Consider the following 18,198-nt stretch of genomic DNA (forward strand, 5'->3'; position numbering starts at 1 on the left):
TGAGGCGGAAGCGCGAAAAGTCTTCCAAATCGCGCCCTTGGGCTCTCGCGAGATCTTGATGACGCCAGCCCCCGCCGCCATCTTGGACTCGGGCTGAGTCATAAATTGGGCCGCCCCGAGCGCGCGCGGTCTTTTTCTCGAGGCGCCCCTCGCTCGGAGCGTGTCAGTGCGGCTCCGCCTGCCCCTCTCGGTCCTGCGGTCGGCCGTCTCCCGGCGTAGTGCGGAGCGAGGGTAGGCCCCCGCATTGCTTGTTCCTTGCCCGGCTTCAAGATGGACGGCCGCGGGGACGGGGGAGGCCGCGCTGGGGGCAGCACGTGGCGCGCCTGGCACCTGCTCCCGGGGCTGCTGGGATGGTGGCGGAGTCCACAGGGCCTCCCTCCGCTGCCGTCGGGCCCGGGAGGCCGGCGGAGGCGGGGTCGCGGCGGTGGCGGCGGCAGCCCAGCCTCTTCTTTCCTCGCACAGCCTGGCGGCCCCTGCTCGAGGCCCGCGTCGTCATGGCCGCGGTTCCCGAGTTGCTGCAGCAGCAGGACGAGGACCGCAGCAAGGTGAGGGCTCGCCCGCCGATCCGCCTTCTTCCTCGGGGGTCCTGCGGGACGCGGATGGCGCCCGCGAGCCTCGAGCACATCCTGTGGTTCCCCCAGGGAGGGCAGTGACCCTGGGCCAGTCCCTACTGTTATTTTTTTGCAGGCAAGGATTCGTTAGACTAATTTTTTAACTGCCAAAGTAATCACCTGTGCCTCGATTTTGGGGAGGTCGGGTAGGGGACGTGAAATCTACGAACCACCGTTCGGCTTGCAGTGTCCTTCCACGGGGGCGGGGTGGGGAAGCGACCTCGTTGGCAGATTCCATCAAGTCAGGTAGCCGAAGCCTGCTTTTTTGCAGCTTGACAAACCCTAGGTTCTCTTTCCCGGGGCTTGTGCACCCTGCAGTGGGGGCGCAGAACGCTTAGTGCAGCTGGGCTTGTGTATTTGATGCCTGGTGCGTCCAGGCCGCGGGCGTCTTGGTGGGAGGGCCAAGGGCCGTCTGAAGGAGTAGTTTGGATGAAAGGGAGTGGCCGTGCTGTTTGAGCAGCAGTGTCCTGGTGTCCGCCATTGAAGGAGAGCTTTGTGCCTGAAAGGGTGTTTGGGCTAGTACGTTGTATGTGTGGTTTTCTCCCTAAAAGTGTTCGGAGTACAGGTGGGCCGACCGCAGCCGGCTGTTTCTGTTAGGGCAAGGGACGTGGTGGCCTCCAGCGCTCTCCCCATGGATTGCAGGATCGGCTTCAGTGTTGGTATCATCTGTGGCCTCTTGTTTCCCTTGGACTCGTTAGCGAGGAGCTGGTTGGAAGCAGGGCAGCTGGGAGTTGAGCCGGGCCCTACAAGTATAGTTAAAAATTTTTCTATATATCTATTTTTACTGGAAAGTCAGATTTACAGAGAGGGGGCCATACAGAGAAAGATCTTTCATCCAGGGGTTCACTTCCCAAGTGGCTGCAACAGCGGCAGTTGAGCCAGTCCGAAGCCAGGAGCTTCTTCCCACTGGGTGCACGGTCCCAGGGATTTCGGCCGTTCTCTCAGGCCACAAGCAAGGAGTTAGAAGGGAAGTGGAACAGTCCAGAAATGAACCCGTGCCCACATGGGATCTCAGTGCATGCAAGGTGAGGACGTTAGTCACTAGGATACCACAGCAGGAGTTTTTAAAACTTTTTAGAAAAGAAATAGCAAGCTTGGAAGCAGTGATCATGCCCACTTCTTCCTAAGCCTGGATACTTTTCACCCTGATTGACTATGTCCTGGTTTGCTGGTACGAAAGCAACTGTTAGCTATGAGCGGTACTATGGGATTTATTGCAGACTGAAGTTTCCTGCTGCACTCTAAATTTAAATTCCAGCAGTCTATCTAGAAGGCTGCCTACATTTCCGTTCTGCCTCAGTAGCTTGTGCACAGCCAGAATCTCGAGGGCTGCATTTGTGAGTGCTACCTTATCAGTCTGACACTGATGGTGTTTTGTAGGAGATTGTCCTCTGATGTAGCCTGTTAAGCAGGAAGAGTGGCCTTTCCGTGTAGTACGTCTTCCCCCTTGCAGTGAAGTATGCACAGGCATGCACATGTCTTGTAGTGTTGGATTTTCCAGCCATTGGTTCACTCCCCACCAGAGCTTAGCTGAGCCAGTCGATTCAAAATCGGGAGCCAGAGAACTTGTTTCCAGTTGCTTGGTCCCAAAGTCTTGGGCCGTCCTCCAGTCTCCAGGCCACAAGCAGGGAGCTGGATGGAAGTTAGAGTAACCAGGGTATGAACCCATGCATGCCCACATGGAATCCTAGCCCTTACAAGGGGAGGATTGATGAATTGAGCCATTGTACTGGCTTTGAGATCTGATGTTGTGAAGTGATTGTACCAGTTGCATTACAAAGGCTAGCCTTTGCCGGTTTGCTGCAAGTTTACTCACCTCTTTGGTAGTTGTATTAGAAGCTAATTTATCTGAAGGGCAAAGTAACAGGTATCATGTTTCCACACTTTGACTGTCCAATACCTGCCACAGCCAGTCCTAGGAACACTGCCGAGGTTTCCCTTGTGAGTATCTGGGACCCAGTACTTAACACCATCAACGCCATCTGCTGCCTTCCAGGGTGTATTAATTGGAAGCCCGGATGGGAGGTGGAAGTGGGGTTTGATCACAGGCACTCCCATGCTGGCACTTAACTGCCTGTTTCACTGTGCGTTAACATAACAGTACATGTTTACATAAAGAAATTACTTTAATTGAGACAGGCATTGGCACAGCCTGGTAAACTGCAGCGTGGGATGCCTGCATCTCCATAACCAAATGTGTGGCATGGAGTCCCTCCATTGCTTCCTGTCCATTCCTGGCCTTGTCCCTGCCAGGCTCCACAGGCAGCCATTTGGGGAGTGAACCAATGGATGGAAGACAAATTGTGTTTGTGTGTCACTCTTGCTTTCAAATCAGTGAAACGTTGAAGCTTGAGTGGTTTCCTGTTTTCAGTAGAATTCACTTTTCCGCTACAGAAGGGGGTTCAGAGATGGTGTTGTGTTGAGGGACCAGCATTGGACGTTGACACCTGAGGGTCCAGATCATCACAGTGGAGGCTGAGCTGGGGGTCTCATGGGGAAGCTCAGACACATGGACTTCCCAGCTGTTCTGGACTGGGTCCCCAGGGAGGACACAGTGTAAGTGCAGAGGCCTTTCAGCTGACAGTTTGTTGGGCTGTCCCTGACTTTTTAAGGACAGATAATGAATGTAGTGAAGTGTAAGCTGCCGATGGAGGCCAGGAGAAAATCGGCTGCTTGGGTCAGTGCTTCCCCTTTGCAAGTTGATTTAATTTTCTCAGCCACTGCTTTCTGATTCAGAGACCAACGTGTGACTTTTCCCCAGGTAGCTGCTTTGGTTAACATAGAGAGCTGGGTCCAAAAAAGCATGCTTGCCAGTGTGCTGTTCAGAGTGTAGGGTACAGCACAGACACAGCAGCTCCCATCAGGGCTGCCAGGAAGCTGGTGGGTGACACTAGGGAGTTCCTGGATATTCACATCTAGACATGAGAGGTCACATTCAATCCAGACACCCAGCAGCCTTCACGTTGCAAACCGAGGCGGCCAGGGAGGTTTCAGTTCTGACCTACATGAGCCATGCTTGAGTTCTTTAGTTCATCTTGGGTTGATGATGAAGTGAAGTGAGTGTTCCTCCTCACGAATGAGTGACCGCACAGTGTGTCCTGCTGGTCATAGAAAGCTGAAGGGAGAGTTGAGGGGAGTTTGAAAGGCCTTGTGTAACCCAGGCCTTTAGTGAACTGATTTGTTTAGTTGCTAGATGGGATTCTTGGTTGTGACTTGGTTACTTGGGGTTGATCTGGTTCCATGTTCAGATTCAGCTGGTGAGTACCTGGGCTTGCAGCCTTGTGAAATGATGATTCAGTTTATCCATTCGCTGAGTGCGCTGCACCATCCTTCTTCCAAACCTCAGTTCCTGTTCTAGGAGCATGGGGCTGCGTGGCCTCCAGGCGCCCTGCAGCCAGCAGTGTTCTGCTGCCAGCTGCTGGGGGGTCTGGGCTACTGGGAGAATGGCTGGTGGTGGCAGGGGTGAGGCCCCTCGGGGCCCATCTCACCGAGATGAGTGGTAAGATCTGATCACTGGGTGCAGCCCGTCTAGCTTATTAGGCTTATGTTCAAGCAGTGTTCATTGCTGTTACCTATGTTGGTAGTCCTGGAAGTCCTTTTTAAAAGTCTTCGAGAACTAAAGTACGTTGCAGGGTGACCAGTAAGGCAGTGTATTGTAGTTAATGTGGTTTTCACGCACTAGGGCTGCAAGGGAAAGCTGGGAGAGGACACAGGTTCATTAGCCATTTAGGCAGCAGGCAGGGTTTGAGAGAAGGGCGTAGTAGCGGCACTCCTTGCGATGATACTGTGACGCAGTAGTGTGCTTGCCAAGTGCTGTCTTGTGGATTTTGACATGCAGAGCTTGTACTAGAGTGTCTGAGTTTGTATCCTGCTCATTGAGGTTCAGACAAGGTGTGAATGATAATTTCCTGCTGAAGTGGACTCTGCCAGGGTGGTCCTGACCCAGGTGGCAGGCCTCTGCTCCCGCGGGTGATGGATTGTTTTTGGGTGATTGTCCCTGGCCCTGGCTCCATAGACAGTGGAATGAAGAATAACAGCAAAATCTGCAAGTAGCATTTTGAAGGGAAAGCAGGAATGTAACTTGTGCTACCTTTCTTTTGCTTTGGCAGTGGGAACTAGAAAATCAAAGGTATCTTTATATCCCATAGTTTCCCTATAATATTCAAACTTAATGACTGTCAGACTAGCCTGCCATTCAAATTTTTCAGGGACCAGGGGTGTCTTGGAGACTGGTTGGTCAGTAGCTCTGAGCCCTGCAATGAGCTGGGTGCCCCAGCTGTTGAGCAGATGGAGAAATGGGCAGCAATATATTGCCCATCACATTTTCTTGAGCCTATATTGTGGCACAGCAGGTTAAATCACAGCTTGCAATGCCACCATCACATAAGGGCACTGGTCTTAGTCCCACTTGCCACTCCCAGTCCCATTACCTGCTAATATTACACCTGGAAAAGCAGTGGAAGAGCTCCCCAGTCACTTGATACCCTGTACATACAGAAACCCTGGTGAATTCCTAGGCTCCTGGTTCAGCCTGGCCTGACCCTCCCAGTGTTGTGGCCATTTAGGGAGTGAACCATGTGCATGAAGGATCTCTTTGTAATAGACAAATCTGTCATCTTTGCCCTGGCTTTCTTACCAGAAGCACTGAGTGCCTCTAAATAAAGTGACTCCTTCCTGAGCTGCCCGTGACTACTGCCCGTGCTGAATGGCAGGTCCTTGGGCAGTCCTGCTTCTGGTGCCTGCCTTTTCCCGAATGGCCACGTGGCGTTTTGCCATCTGCCCCAATCCAAGGAGTCGGTTTCCTTGACTCAGCTTCCAGAGGAATGCAGAACTGTGGCCCACGCTCCACTTGGTGCCTCCATAGAGAGGGTTTAAGTGCTGACTTAGAAGCTCAAAGGGTTTCACAGCCTTTTAGTCTATGCGATGTGTGCCTCACATGCAGGTTACATGCTGTGGTACAAGATAGTTCATTTAGCAAAGGAGTAGAGAACAAGTGTGGGTGCTCAAATTTTGTCATGATATTTTAGACAGTCCAAACTCGCACTGCTTGTTTCGCTTGGTAGTTGGAAGCTTTATTGAGGGGCTTGCCTGAACCCATTCTGGGGTAATGAAGCCAGGCAGAGATGGGTGTGGGGCTGTGTGGGTGCTCCAGCCTGCAGGGTTTAGATTCCTTTGTGTCTTCCTGGTCAGGGAGCGGGGACCAGAAGATAACAGTTCAGAGGAACAAAAAGTAGCTCCTACAAAGTTCTTTGTAGCTGTGCCTGATACTTGGAAGGAGTACTGTTTGCTTGGTAACACTTGCTTTTTGTGTCTTTTCAACCTCAATCTAAAAAGTAGTTCCTGTGGAGTATGTGCTGGCTCAGCAACTTTGCTAAGCTTGTAATAGAGTGTCAGCCAGGACATGTGACTTGAGGAAATGGAATTGCTGAGTTCTGGAGAAACCGTGAGGGCTGCCCTGTCTCCATCCACAAGCCTTCAGTGCTACTCTTAGACTGGGCTCATTGCTTTCCTGAGGGGGCCCCTCACCCCAGCCACACCTTTTTTTAAAAAATTGGGGAAGTGGCAGTTGTGGATTCACTTTGGCTTACATCCTGGTATTTTTGAATGGTTTGTGTGCCCAGGGGTAGCTTAGCAGAAAGAAGAAAGTTTGTGTCTGAAGTACAGGGCCCTGACCTTGAGGCTTTTGTTTTTTTTAAGATTATTTTTTATTGCCAAGTCAGACATACAAAGAGGAGGAGAGACAGAGGAAGAGCTTCTGTCCAATGATTCACTCCCCAAGTAACCACAATGGCCGATGCTGCCCTGATCCGAAGCCAGGAGCCAGGAACCTCACCCACGCGGGTGCAGGGCCCCAGGGCCTTGGGCTGTCCTTGACTGCTTTCCCAGGCCACAAGCAGGGAGCTGGATGGGAAGTGGAGCTGCCGGGATTAGAACCACTGCATCCAAGGCGAGGACTTTAACCGCCAGGCCACCACTCCGGGCCCAACCTCGAGGCTTGATGACTGTAGGTCATAGGTAGACTAGGGAAAAGTAAGCCAAACAGCAGAGTCTGTAGGAGCTACTGCGAAGTTGAAGTGTCAAGTATATTCCTATGCAGGCACGAAGGATCTTGTGGTTTTACTAATAGCAGACTTTAATTAGAACTTGGAGGTTTCCCTGAGGAAGGCCATTGTTCACAGAGTTTTACTGAAGAAAGAAAATTCATCTTAGATTAATGTGTTTTCTGCTTTATTGTGGGAAAAAATGGAATTCGGAAAGATTGTTCAGTAATCCAATTTTGTTTCAGCACTACCTTGTGTTTAAAATTTAAACTGTTCTAACCACTTTCCTTAATGGCCCAGTATAACTGGAAAATGGAGTTTTCTAGATCATAGTTTTTTTTTTCTGATTTATTTTTTCTGGCAAGGCAAATTTACAGAGAGAAGGAGACACAGAAATATCTCTCTGGTTCTCAGAGTGCCAGGGCCTCTGGTCTCCCACACAGGTGCAGGGTCCCAAGGCTGTGGGCTGTCCTCCACTGCTTTCCCACAAGCAGGGAGCTGGATAGGAAGTGGAGCAGCTGGGATGCGAACTGGTGCCTGTATGGGATCCAGGCACATGAAATACAAGGATTAGGCCACTGAGCCATCACACATTGACTTGTGTCCAAGACGGTCGCTGTCACTGGTCATCTGTAGCCACAGTGCGGTTCTGCCTTGGTTAGTGCTGGAAGTTGCCTTCTTGGCCAGCTCTAAAGTTGTCTGGAACAGTCCCCAAGTTGACTGGAGTCCTTCCCTAGATCTTCACACACATGCCACAGCAGGTGACTCCTCTCTGCCAGTCTCACCTTGTTCAGTTATTGGTAGGATTTAGTTAATCCCTCTTACCCTCCAGTCCAAGATTTTTAAAGAGGCTGATGTTCAGTCAGAATAGAGCCAGAATCTAGGGGCTGCATTCAGATCTCCTATTGAGTGTCAAGAGCCAGACCCTTCAACTCTTGTCTGGGTCTGTCCCTGATGCCTTGGGGTGGGGACTCCAGCAGCCTGCACACCATGTGGGTGGCCAACCACTCTGACACACAACTGCGTAAAGTGTGTGATAGACAGTCTTCATGACAGGTGGTTCCTTTGCCTTGGATTGGCACTTTTAAATAGTTTCCTGTTTTTGAAGGGGCTGAGACATTGGTCACTAATGCTCATAAACTGTTTCAGCTGAGATCAGTGTCTGTGGACCTGAATGTGGACCCCTCCCTTCAGATTGACATACCTGACGCGCTCAGCGAGAGAGATAAGGTCAAATTCACAGTGCACACCAAGGTGAGTGGCAGGGGCCTTCCTGGCTGTACTTGCAGTAAGCGTTGGATCCTTGTGCTGCACGGCAGCCCTGGCACTCAGGACACTGCCTGTGTGCCCTGGGCTCCACTCCTGCAGGAGCCCATCAGGCTGAGGGACGCCGAGCCCCTCCCTATAGCCCTGCTCTGGCTTTTGTTTGATCTAAGGAAAGTGTCCGTCTTCACACACTTGAGAAGTTTGGAAAATTGTCTCTCACACGACTGCTGCCTCCGATCTGGCCGCACCTCACTTGTCAAGCAGGCAACATGATTCTTTACCTGCTTTGAACTGCAAATAAACAAATGAGGCACTGTGCTGGTTGATTCTTGCATGTTTGAGCAGTCACTGCAGGCATTAGAAAAATGTGGTAAAAATGAGGTTGAGTCTTAGCAGTGACTTAATTATTTTTCTCACTTTCTTTGCAGACCACACTGCCAACATTTCAGAGCCCGGAGTTTTCTGTTACAAGACAGCATGAAGATTTTGTGTGGCTTCATGACACACTTAGTGAGACAGCAGAGTACGCGGGGCTTATTGTGAGTGTCTTCTAGAAGATGAGACAACAGCGAGTTTCGTTTTAGTGGTTTGCTGAAAGTATCTGCTCACTAGGGTACTGGTTAGTTCTTCACTGGCAGAGTGCGCCTGGGCTGAGGAGCTGTGAAGCCGCCGTGTGTGCTTGCTGTGTATACAAGCACCAGAAGAGGAACACCTGAAATCTTGACCTGTTCCTAAGTTGGTTCCTCTCAGGCTTGTGACTTTAAAGGTTTTATTTTACTGGATGCAGATATACAGAGAGGAAGATCTTCTGTCTGTTATTTCACTCCCCAAGTGGTTGCAATGGCCAGAGCTGAGCTGATCCGAAGCCAGGAGGTTCTTTTAGGGTTGAAGGCTTTGGGCTGTCATGCTCCACTGCTTTCCCAGGCCACAAGCAGGGAGCTGGAGGAGGAGTGGAGCTTCCAAGACATAAATAAGTGCCCATATGGGATCCTGGCACATGCAGGCAAGGATTTTAGCCACTAAGCTACTGTGCCGGTCTCTTTGGTGATAAGGATGAGGCTTGTCAGAAGTTCCTCAGTGGTAAGAGAGACTTGAGAGTTCTTGGCGTTAGGACCAAGGCTTTCAATGAAATTTAAATGTGTCTTGATACACACTGAATCATCTACCTGGATGACTTTTTAGTAGCTAACCTACACCGAAGCTTGTGTTTCTGAATGGCTTCCATTCCACACTAGACTACCTTGATAGTCCTTTAGAATTTGAGAAACCTCTTGATGGGTAAAGTGAACACATGGTGGGGTCACTGCCTTTTCAATGGCCAGAAGGAATGGGTAAAGAGAAGCAGCAGCGGCTTTGGGAACCTGCTGACAGGGTGTTGATGTGTTTCCTGTCTCTATTATAGATCCCACCTGCACCCACCAAACCAGACTTTGATGGACCGCGAGAGAAGATGCAAAAGCTAGGAGAGGGTGAAGGTTCTATGACCAAAGAAGAATTTGCTAAAATGAAGCAAGAACTAGAGGCGTAAGTAGGTTTTCTCGAAGTGGTGCTGTGTACGGAGCTTAGCCCTTGGCTGTGCTGCAGGGTCTGCACCCAGGGGCAATCTTTACTTGGGAGGCTGTGGCGCAGGGGAGGCTGGCTGTGTACTTCCCTTCCTGGAAGGTACCTTAAAACAGGGTCATCTCGGTTGGGGGGTGGAGGAGGAAGAAAGTTTGCTAAGGAATTTTTCAGGCTGCCACTGGTGTAGATGGGGTGCTGGAGGAGCAAGCTGGGTTACACTGAGTGCTATCAGGAGTGTTTAGATAACCACAGGGCTGCTTTAAGGAGACCTGGGACCAGAACAGCAATTGATTCTGTGTCAGTTGAGTTCTTGAACTACTACTTAGATCCGTCTTTAAAACAAGCCAAATGTGATTTCAAACCATGTAACATAAGATCTGAAAGGGCCTAGGCACACCATGGTTCACAGTAGTAACTTTCTAAGAAGATCCTTGGGCTTCTTGACTCATCTCGTCATCTTTCCCGATGAGTCAGAGTTGGGCTGGATTCCCTGTGGAGTCCCTCTGCAGCCCTGCCTTGGCTGTGTTATCAGTGGTGGTGTTCACACCCTCCCTACAGAACCATTCCACACACACACACTTGCAGGCTCAGCGTGAGCCAGCGGAGCAGAGCTAGTTTCTACCAGCTGTTGGATTTGTGCTGTGCGTGACTGGAGGAATGTTCTGAGAACACCGCGTAACAGCAGTGTTGCATGGAGTTAGCCACCTTGATCTGCTCTGGGCAGCTGCAGCTCTGCTTTCACACACGTTCCCACAGTGCAGTTACCTGATACCTGACTAGATACCAAGCTACCCACAGCGCTGTAGTCTTTACTTAATGGTAATTCCACCCGACAGTCCCGCCATGCCGACTGAAAGCTGTGTGCACGTCTCTTTGCAGTGAGTATCTCGCTGTCTTTAAGAAGACTGTGTCCTCTCATGAAGTCTTTCTCCAACGACTTTCTTCTCATCCTGTGCTCAGTAAAGATCGCAACTTTCATGTTTTCCTGGAATATGATCAGGATGTAAGGCCTTTTCATTCCATTTCCAAGATCCAGTTAAAAATGTTAAAACTGTACTTTAAAGATAACACTTCTTTTCAACACAACAGAAATGTCTTATCCATTATATGTCACTTGAAGAAAAATTTAACCTTTTGTTCTCCCAATTAGTTTGCACTCCGCTTTGCTCAGTTAAGTTTGGTAATGTCAGAGGGAACGTACATTGGTTTTCTGCTCCTACCGTGTGGAGAAAGGAGTGTCCAATTCACACTATTTTTCCTGGAGCCATGCCTTTAATTAGAAATGGTGTAAATAGGACACACATTCCAATTATACAATTACCTGATGCAATTCTCCCAAAGATTTTTTTTTTAAAACATTTATTTATTTTATTGGAAAGGCAGACGTACAGAGAGGAGGAAAGACAGAGAAGATTTTCTGTCTGATGACTCACTCCCCAAGTGACCGCAACGGCCAGTGCAGCGCCGATCTGAAGCCAGGAGTAGGGAACTTCTTTCCGGATCTCCCATGTGGGTGCAGGGTCCCAAAGCTTTGGGCCATCCTCCACTGCTTTCCCAGGCCACAAGCAGGGAGTTGGATGGGATTAGAACCGTCGCCCACATGGGATCATGGTGCGTTCAAGGCGAGGACCTTAACCATTATGCTAACGTGCCGGTCCGTTCTCCAAAGACTTTAAGAACACAAAACCTCAGCTTAGATGGTTTTTCGCAGTGTCTGAGGTGACCCTTTGGAAATGATAGCCTGTCAGCTTTAGCTGTGTATTTGATATTTTACACTTGGTGAAGACAGAATTAAAGGCACTTTATACATGTGTCCGTATAAGAGGTATTGCTTGTACTGATATTCTGAGAATCTAGAGAAATATCTATTATTAAGTGGGGGTTTTTGTTTGTTTTTTTCCTTTAGCTAAGTGTCAGGCGGAAAAATACCAAAGAGATGTTTGGTGGCTTTTTCAAAAGTGTGGTGAAAAGCGCTGATGAAGTCCTGTTTTCTGGAGTTAAGGTCAGTAGTTTTCATGTGTTCCAAAACAGTGTTTTATGTGAAGAGGTGACTTTTAATTCTGTTGGATTCTGTGACACGAATAGTATTAGTGTAAAAAGAGTATATATATATATATATTTTTATCCTTGCTTGCTTCATTTTCTCAAACTGCTATTAGAGGAGTCCACTCAGCCTCACAGGATCTGCTTTCGTGCTTGGCCGTGGTGTGCAACAGACAATGTGGGCAGCCTGGAAGCAGGACTTTCCGTGTGTGTGTGTGTGTGTGCGTGTGTGTGTGTGTGTACACGCGCAGTATGAGAGTGTGTGGAGAGTTTCATCCACCAGTCTTCTCCCTAAATGCCTGTAGTGTCTGGGACTGGTTAGGTCAAAGGCAGGACTTCAGGACTCAATCCAGGTCTCACATGGGTGGCAGATACCAGTCACTGCAACTTTCACTGCGGGAACCACCCCATGTGTCCCAACTGCTGTCTTACCACTGAGCCTCCTTCCTTGTAACTCACTGTGCGTTGTCCAGCTTGGCCACTGCAGGTTCTGAATACGGAGCCCAGACAACCTGTAGGCAGAGATGAGATTTGGGAGCTCTTGGTGCAGCTTAAGTGATTTGGGATTGCCCGTGTGTTGCAGGGTATTTGGTATCCCTGTCCATGGGCAATGATGTTTTCCAATTTTAAAACATAATAGATTGAACAGGTACAGGGATACCACCTACTTGGTAGAACCACCCGGCGGAATGGCTGGCTCGTAGGGTGAGTTGAATGATTGTTGGGGTGCTCTTCAGAATGGCTGGCTGTGTTGCTTTCTGCCAGCCTGGGGCATAAGGGTATTGTCTTACAAAGGGATAATTTTTGGGTCTGTAAGCTTATTTGCTATGATATTTCCCAGATCTTAGTTTCTGCTTCCTTTAATTTCCCCCCCCTTTAGGAGGTAGATGACTTCTTTGAGCAAGAGAAGACCTTCCTCATTAACTATTACAATAGAATCAAGGATTCCTGTGGAAAAGCTGACAGAATGACCAGATCTCATAAAAGTGAGTAGAGTGCCCTGCTAGCCACTGAGCACTTTGCTGGTGGTCCTCGCTGTGCCCATGGCAAAGGGCTGTCCTTGTTTCTGCAGATGTGGCAGATGACTATATCCACACTGCAGCCTGCCTGCACAGCCTGGCTTTGGAAGAGCCCACGGTCATTAAAAAGTAAGTTTGTTGGGAAAGCATTTCCTCGTACACCCTGATGGAGAGGAGACTGCATGATTACCCAGGCTCAGTTCTGACCTGGAATGCCTGTTGATAATCACGAGTTGTCTCCAGTCAGAGCACTCATCCTCTGTATGTGGACACCCTTTAACGTAATTTGAGGAGACCGGGAGGGTGAACACATGGACACCTGGAGCCGAGGTCAAAGCCCTGGCAGCGGGATATGCCCATCTCTTGGTTCTGGTGGATTAGGTTCCTGTGTAGGAATTGCGCTTTCCATGACAACGTACTCTGTTACTTTGGCATAGTTAACATGTGATTCAGCATGTCAGGGCTAATGGCAGAGCCATGGTACTGACTGCTCATTAGACTTAACTTTGGTTAGCAGTGGCTTGGTGGCTTGAGAGCCATGGTGGACATAGGGCGAGAGCTGCAGTTGAGGTGCTATGGGTCCCTGAGGCCGCCCAGTGCTGTGCTGTGCATGTTTTTGGAGCTGTTCCACCATTTGGGACCAACTGAATGGGTGTATTACTTGGACAGTTCTCTTAAAATATAAAGGGCTAAGGCTCCGAGTCACTGTGCCTGATGGTGTTTGCAGTCCTATAGATGATTTGAGACTTTAATCCAAAGTCATGTGTATATTTTTAGGTACCTGTTGAAGGTTGCTGAACTATTTGAAAAACTTAGGGTAAGGCTTTTGGTCCAGATCTTTAAAATGTATATTTTATATAATCTGTAGATTGTGCCTTGAATGGTGACTCTTTTTTTCAACTAGAAAGTAGAGGGTCGAGTGTCATCCGACGAAGACTTGAAGCTGACAGAGCTCCTCCGGTACTACATGCTCAACATAGAGGCCGCAAAGGTACGACCAGTCCTGCTCCAGGGTCAGGCAGGGCCCATGCCAGGGAGCTTTCCCTGTGGTCATACGGCAGTGTCTGCTCTCAAAGGCACTTGTCTGTGTAGGTGACATGTCCTCTTGGGACGTGATATTCTTGGCTGTGTGCGGTGCAGAAAAATGCTAATTTTGGAATTGCTGGTGTTTGGATGAAGGGCATCAAATTCTGTAGCAAGATTGTTCATGAGGCAGAACTGCAGTGTCGGCAGCCCTCAAATGGTGTAAGGGTGTTATTGGGAAACCAGGACTGAGTGGCAAGCAAGTAATCCTTGAGATGTTAAAGACGTGAGAAGAGGGACCAGCAGTGCCATGTGTAGTGGGATGAGGTAGGCTTAGCAGGTGGCAAGCAGCCATTGCTGGGTGCGTGAGGAACCAGCCAGCACAGTGGTGTTGCAAGTTAATCCTCCATATGCAGTGTGAACATCCCAAATGGGCACTATTTTAATCCCAAAGTAGCGGGGTATGTATGTATGAGACCCGAGGAAGGGTCCTGGCTCGGGATCAGCTACTGTAATAATTGTGGTCATTTGGGGGAATGAATCAAGAAGTGGTTTCTGCCTTTAAAATTAAACTTTAAAGAACTGAGGGGCAAGGTATAGAGAATTCTTGCCTTCAGGTGTTTCTGGTAGTGTGGCTTCATGGTTGCTGGATTGTCTTGAATTAGCTGTAATATTTTGTTTTTTTTATTTGGAGACCTGATGTCCTGTTGGATTTTTGCTCAGGACCTCTTGTACAGGCGAACCAAAGCCCTCATTGACTACGAGAACTCCAACAAGGCCCTGGACAAAGCCCGCTTGAAAAGCAAGGATGTTAAGTTGGCTGAGGCACACCAGCAGGAATGCTGCCAGAAGTTTGAACAGCTGTCCGAGTCTGCGAAAGAAGGTTGGTCCAGAGTGTTCCTGTGTGCTTATGTAACTTCACACACAATGTTACACAAGATGGAAGGGTCCACTTCAACCCTTCCATCCACCCTCTGCCTTTCAGATAAACCTCGACATGGGATGGCTCTGGGATGTGTCCTCACACACTCGCCATTTCCATTTTTGATGATTTTTCACATACTTGAATAGGGTGCAAAGGGTCAAGGGCTACAGGAAGGTGCGTGACACCATTATTTCCACATTCTCTTGTTCCTTCCTGTATGTAGGTGGGAAGGGGAGTAAGGAGAGAAGGCAGACCCAACTCCCAGCCACCTCAGTACCCTGGGATGGAAGACAGCCACCCAATGCCACTCCAGGATCCTCGCTGTGGGGCACGCTCCGAGGTCCTGCTCAAGAGGCTTTGATAGTTCAACAGTTCTGAATTACTGCTGATCTTGGCTAGGGTAGTTGATGAATTTGTTCAGTCCTCTGATTCTTAATCTTCATCTTGGACTGCTTCTTTACATTTATGAAATGCATGATTGAAAGCCATTGAAGTGAAAAATCCCAAGCTGTTAAGTAAGTCTTATAGTACAGTTAATTACTATCAGAGTGTGATAAAAACGCAAAAAAAAAAAAAAAAACGCTCTGTTTTATACAAGATAGAGATAGGAAGGTTATTCTAGGATCTATCTGCGGTGGTGAGGGCAAGTGTCACAGGAGACAAATGAATTGGTGTCAGAAAAAGGGGGTCTCCCCAAGTGCATGCAACAGCTGTGGCTGGACTAGGCCGAGCTGGCAGTGCAGTCTGGCAGGGAGCGAGCCATTAGCAGGAAGGTGTGGTGGGGGGGGAACCTGCTTCAGAAATGCTGCATCTCACACACACGCTTGCCTCAGTTACCTTTAATGAGGCTCTAGGGCAGAGGCGGTCTGCTGAGACTTCCAGCACCAGCTGGAAAAGTGCTGCTGCTAAAAGGAGTGCAGATGGCCCTTCTGCATGGTGGTTATAGTGATGGTATTTCCTTTGGACAGATTACGAGTTCTCCAAAAGTTCATGGAAAAATACTAAGAAGGAACTGACTTCACACCAAAATAAAGTTTCAGTTCCGTTTTCTGTGAACTCCTTAGACCACTTACTAGCTGGGTGTGTGCCCTTTTTTTAATTTGAAGATGATCACAAAGGAGAGATGCCTTACATGTGCTGTTTCACTCCTCAAATGGCCACAACAGCCAGGTCTGGGCTTCTCTGGGCTCTCCCATCTTGGTGCAGGGTCCCAAGCCGTGATGCTCCTCTGCTGGCATTCAAACTGGCATTCCTGGTTTTGCTGGCACTGCAGGGGAAGGGTTTGTTTGCTACACCACTGCACCAGCCCATTAACTGTTTTTAATGTTTATTTTCTACAATGGCTGCAATTACAGTATTCTAGCATCTGTGGCAAGGGTTCCTTCCCTGTGCTTCAATTTCACATGCTTAATCACACCTGTCTTTCTTCCGGTGTAGGGTATGGTGGGTTTAATTTGCATTTCTCTAGTGGGCAGCGCTATTGTTTTACATGGACTCGTTGTTGATTTGCACCTAGCCTGAGATGAGTTTTCACGTTTTCAAAGATGTTGGTGTCATTAGCCTGGTTGTCCACCACCTCCACACAGCTGAGGCTCACAAGGGCCCCTGAGGTCTGCTCCCCCTAACTCAATGTTTGTGTTACTGGGTGCTTGTCTCCACTGAAAGGCATGCCAGATGCCCTTTCACAGGTGTCCCTGCTCCATGCTGCCGCTTACAGAGATAAAACAGTGTGGGGGTTAGTAACTTTCCTTGGCTTTGTAAACTTAACCTCTTACCTCTTCTTCCTGTAGAACTGGTAAATTTCAAGCGGAAGAGAGTGGCCGCATTTAGAAAGAATCTAATTGAAATGTCTGAACTGGAAATAAAGCATGCCAGGGTAAGTAATTTCTTTCAAGTCAGTAACTTTTTTAGGGTTTTAAGAATTATTTACCATCCAGCATTGCCTATAGACGAGCATCCTGGAGCTGCCTGCCTCTCCTCCCAGCTCCCAGGCAGCCACTGCAGAGGCCTGTGTGGGGGTCTCAGCGGTGAACCCCTGGAGACGGAAGCAGCTACCTTCTAGTTTACGGAGTGGCTTGTGATACTCCATTTGGTCTAGAAAGTGAGACTGGTTTTGTGCATTGTGTGTCTGACTCCATTCAGCATGCAGATGGTGGAGAGCGCTTCTTCTCCGGGCTTCCTGCACTTTTGTGCTGCGGTGGTTCTCTCTGGAGGCAGATAGATCTTCAGCTCCAGGGGCTCATCCCTGCGTCTCCCACTTGGTTGGCAGGGCAAGCTGGTGCTTGAGCAATCTTCCATGGTTTCCCAGCTCATTGGGGAGCTGGAGCAGAAGGAACAACCAGAACTCAATCACTGGCACTCAGGGATGTCCGGGTCACAGGCAACAGCTTAACATGCTGCCACGCAGTGCCAGTCCCACCAGCAGCTAATTTTTAGCAGCTTTTAATCTAGCTTTTCCAAATCCATCAACTTCATAGAACTTATGTTGCATTTATGTTGAAATTTAAGGAATGAGAGTAAGCAGAATTGGCTTGATTGTGTCTGCTAGTTGATGGGTATACATCAGAGGTGCTGAGCCTGTTGATGGGGACTTCTGGCTGCTGTGGCTCTAGTGTTGGAACTTCATTAGTTATTAATGAAGGAACTTGGCTTTGCTGGTGCTGAGCCTTGTGGGTGCAGCTGTGTCTGGGTTTGTGTGTCACTGTACAGCAAAGCTGAAGACTGGCTTTTTGATGTTTTCCAGAACAACGTCTCCCTTTTGCAGAGCTGCATAGACTTGTTCAAGAACAACTGATCTACCCTTCCTCTGAAGGAAGGAAATGAATGTGAAGAAAACCAGCATCACTTGCACTTAATCATTACCATGGAAGATTTATTAACCTTGACTTTAGTTAAAAAAAAATTATGTGAAATATTTTTGATTTCTAAAAATCTTAACACTTAAACCATGTTGGTTTAAGATATTTCTATTGCATGCTATTGGGACATAACTAATCTCTTCCTTATGCATCAATACCTCAAAGTGGGTAGGTCTAAGTACTGGATTCTTCTGTAGTTTTGTCATTTGTTACAAGAGGGTGTAGGAGACATGTGCCTTCTGGAAACAAATGCAGGCAATCGCCGGCACGTGCTCTTGAGGTCCACGTGCTCGGGTCCTCACACACCAACCTAGTCAGCAAGGCGCCGTTACACAAGTAGGTAACAGACATTCCATTGTTGTACTACATTATTCTCTGTCCCTCATGGTTCTTTAGTCATCCAGAGTGTTTGTACTAGAACAGTCTCGGATAAATCTTTGTATTCCCCTTGCAGCTCCATTTTTGTAGTTGAGATTTGAAATACCTAAGGGGAAATGTGTCCTTGGGTACGCACGGCGACAAATGTGGCTACAAGAAGATGGGAGCTCCCTGCCTGCCATGCTGGGGGCGCGGGTGGGCTTGGTCTTCAATAAAGCATACGTAAGAGACTGTGTTCCTGTGTGGGGTGTCTCTGTGCACTATAAAGCAAGGAAGGCAGTGACAGCTGAGGATGTCTTTGGCCCAGTGTCCTGTGAGCTCCTGTTCTTGTCCGAGTTGGCCTGGGGGAGTATGGCTGTCCTTGATTACTCCTGATTCGATTCTGCATGTCAGGTCCTGGGGCGTGTCTTTGGGAATAACTAAGCTCCTGTGTATTAACTAGAAATAAGTTGTTACACCCAACCCTCCTCCTTA

At 48.7% G+C, this 18,198-nt stretch overlaps 1 protein-coding gene and 1 non-coding gene across 2 annotated transcripts; both read left to right on the plus strand.

The window, feature by feature from the left end:
* The first annotated feature begins 102 nt into the window (after positions 1 to 102).
* Positions 103 to 17,959, plus strand: SNX5 (sorting nexin 5). The gene is made up of 14 exons (XM_040981805.1): positions 103 to 231; positions 463 to 545; positions 7,802 to 7,906; positions 8,347 to 8,457; positions 9,321 to 9,442; positions 10,358 to 10,481; positions 11,385 to 11,480; positions 12,402 to 12,507; positions 12,594 to 12,669; positions 13,318 to 13,357; positions 13,445 to 13,531; positions 14,287 to 14,446; positions 16,279 to 16,364; positions 17,232 to 17,959. Exons 2-14 carry the CDS (start codon positions 495 to 497, stop codon positions 17,280 to 17,282), a joined length of 1,215 nt encoding a protein of 404 aa, XP_040837739.1. The 5' UTR covers positions 103 to 231; positions 463 to 494; the 3' UTR covers positions 17,283 to 17,959.
* On the plus strand, positions 3,893 to 4,125 carry LOC121157553. The gene has a single exon (XR_005884073.1). It is a non-coding gene; the product is annotated as a small nucleolar RNA SNORD17 (small nucleolar RNA).
* Positions 17,960 to 18,198: the final 239 nt, after the last annotated feature.

The sequence above is a fragment of the Ochotona curzoniae genome, unplaced genomic scaffold, assembly GCF_017591425.1.
Source record: "Ochotona curzoniae isolate NIBS_2020 unplaced genomic scaffold, NIBS_Ocur_1.0 contig_3520, whole genome shotgun sequence".
In the NCBI taxonomy this organism is placed as follows: Eukaryota; Metazoa; Chordata; class Mammalia; order Lagomorpha; family Ochotonidae; genus Ochotona; species Ochotona curzoniae.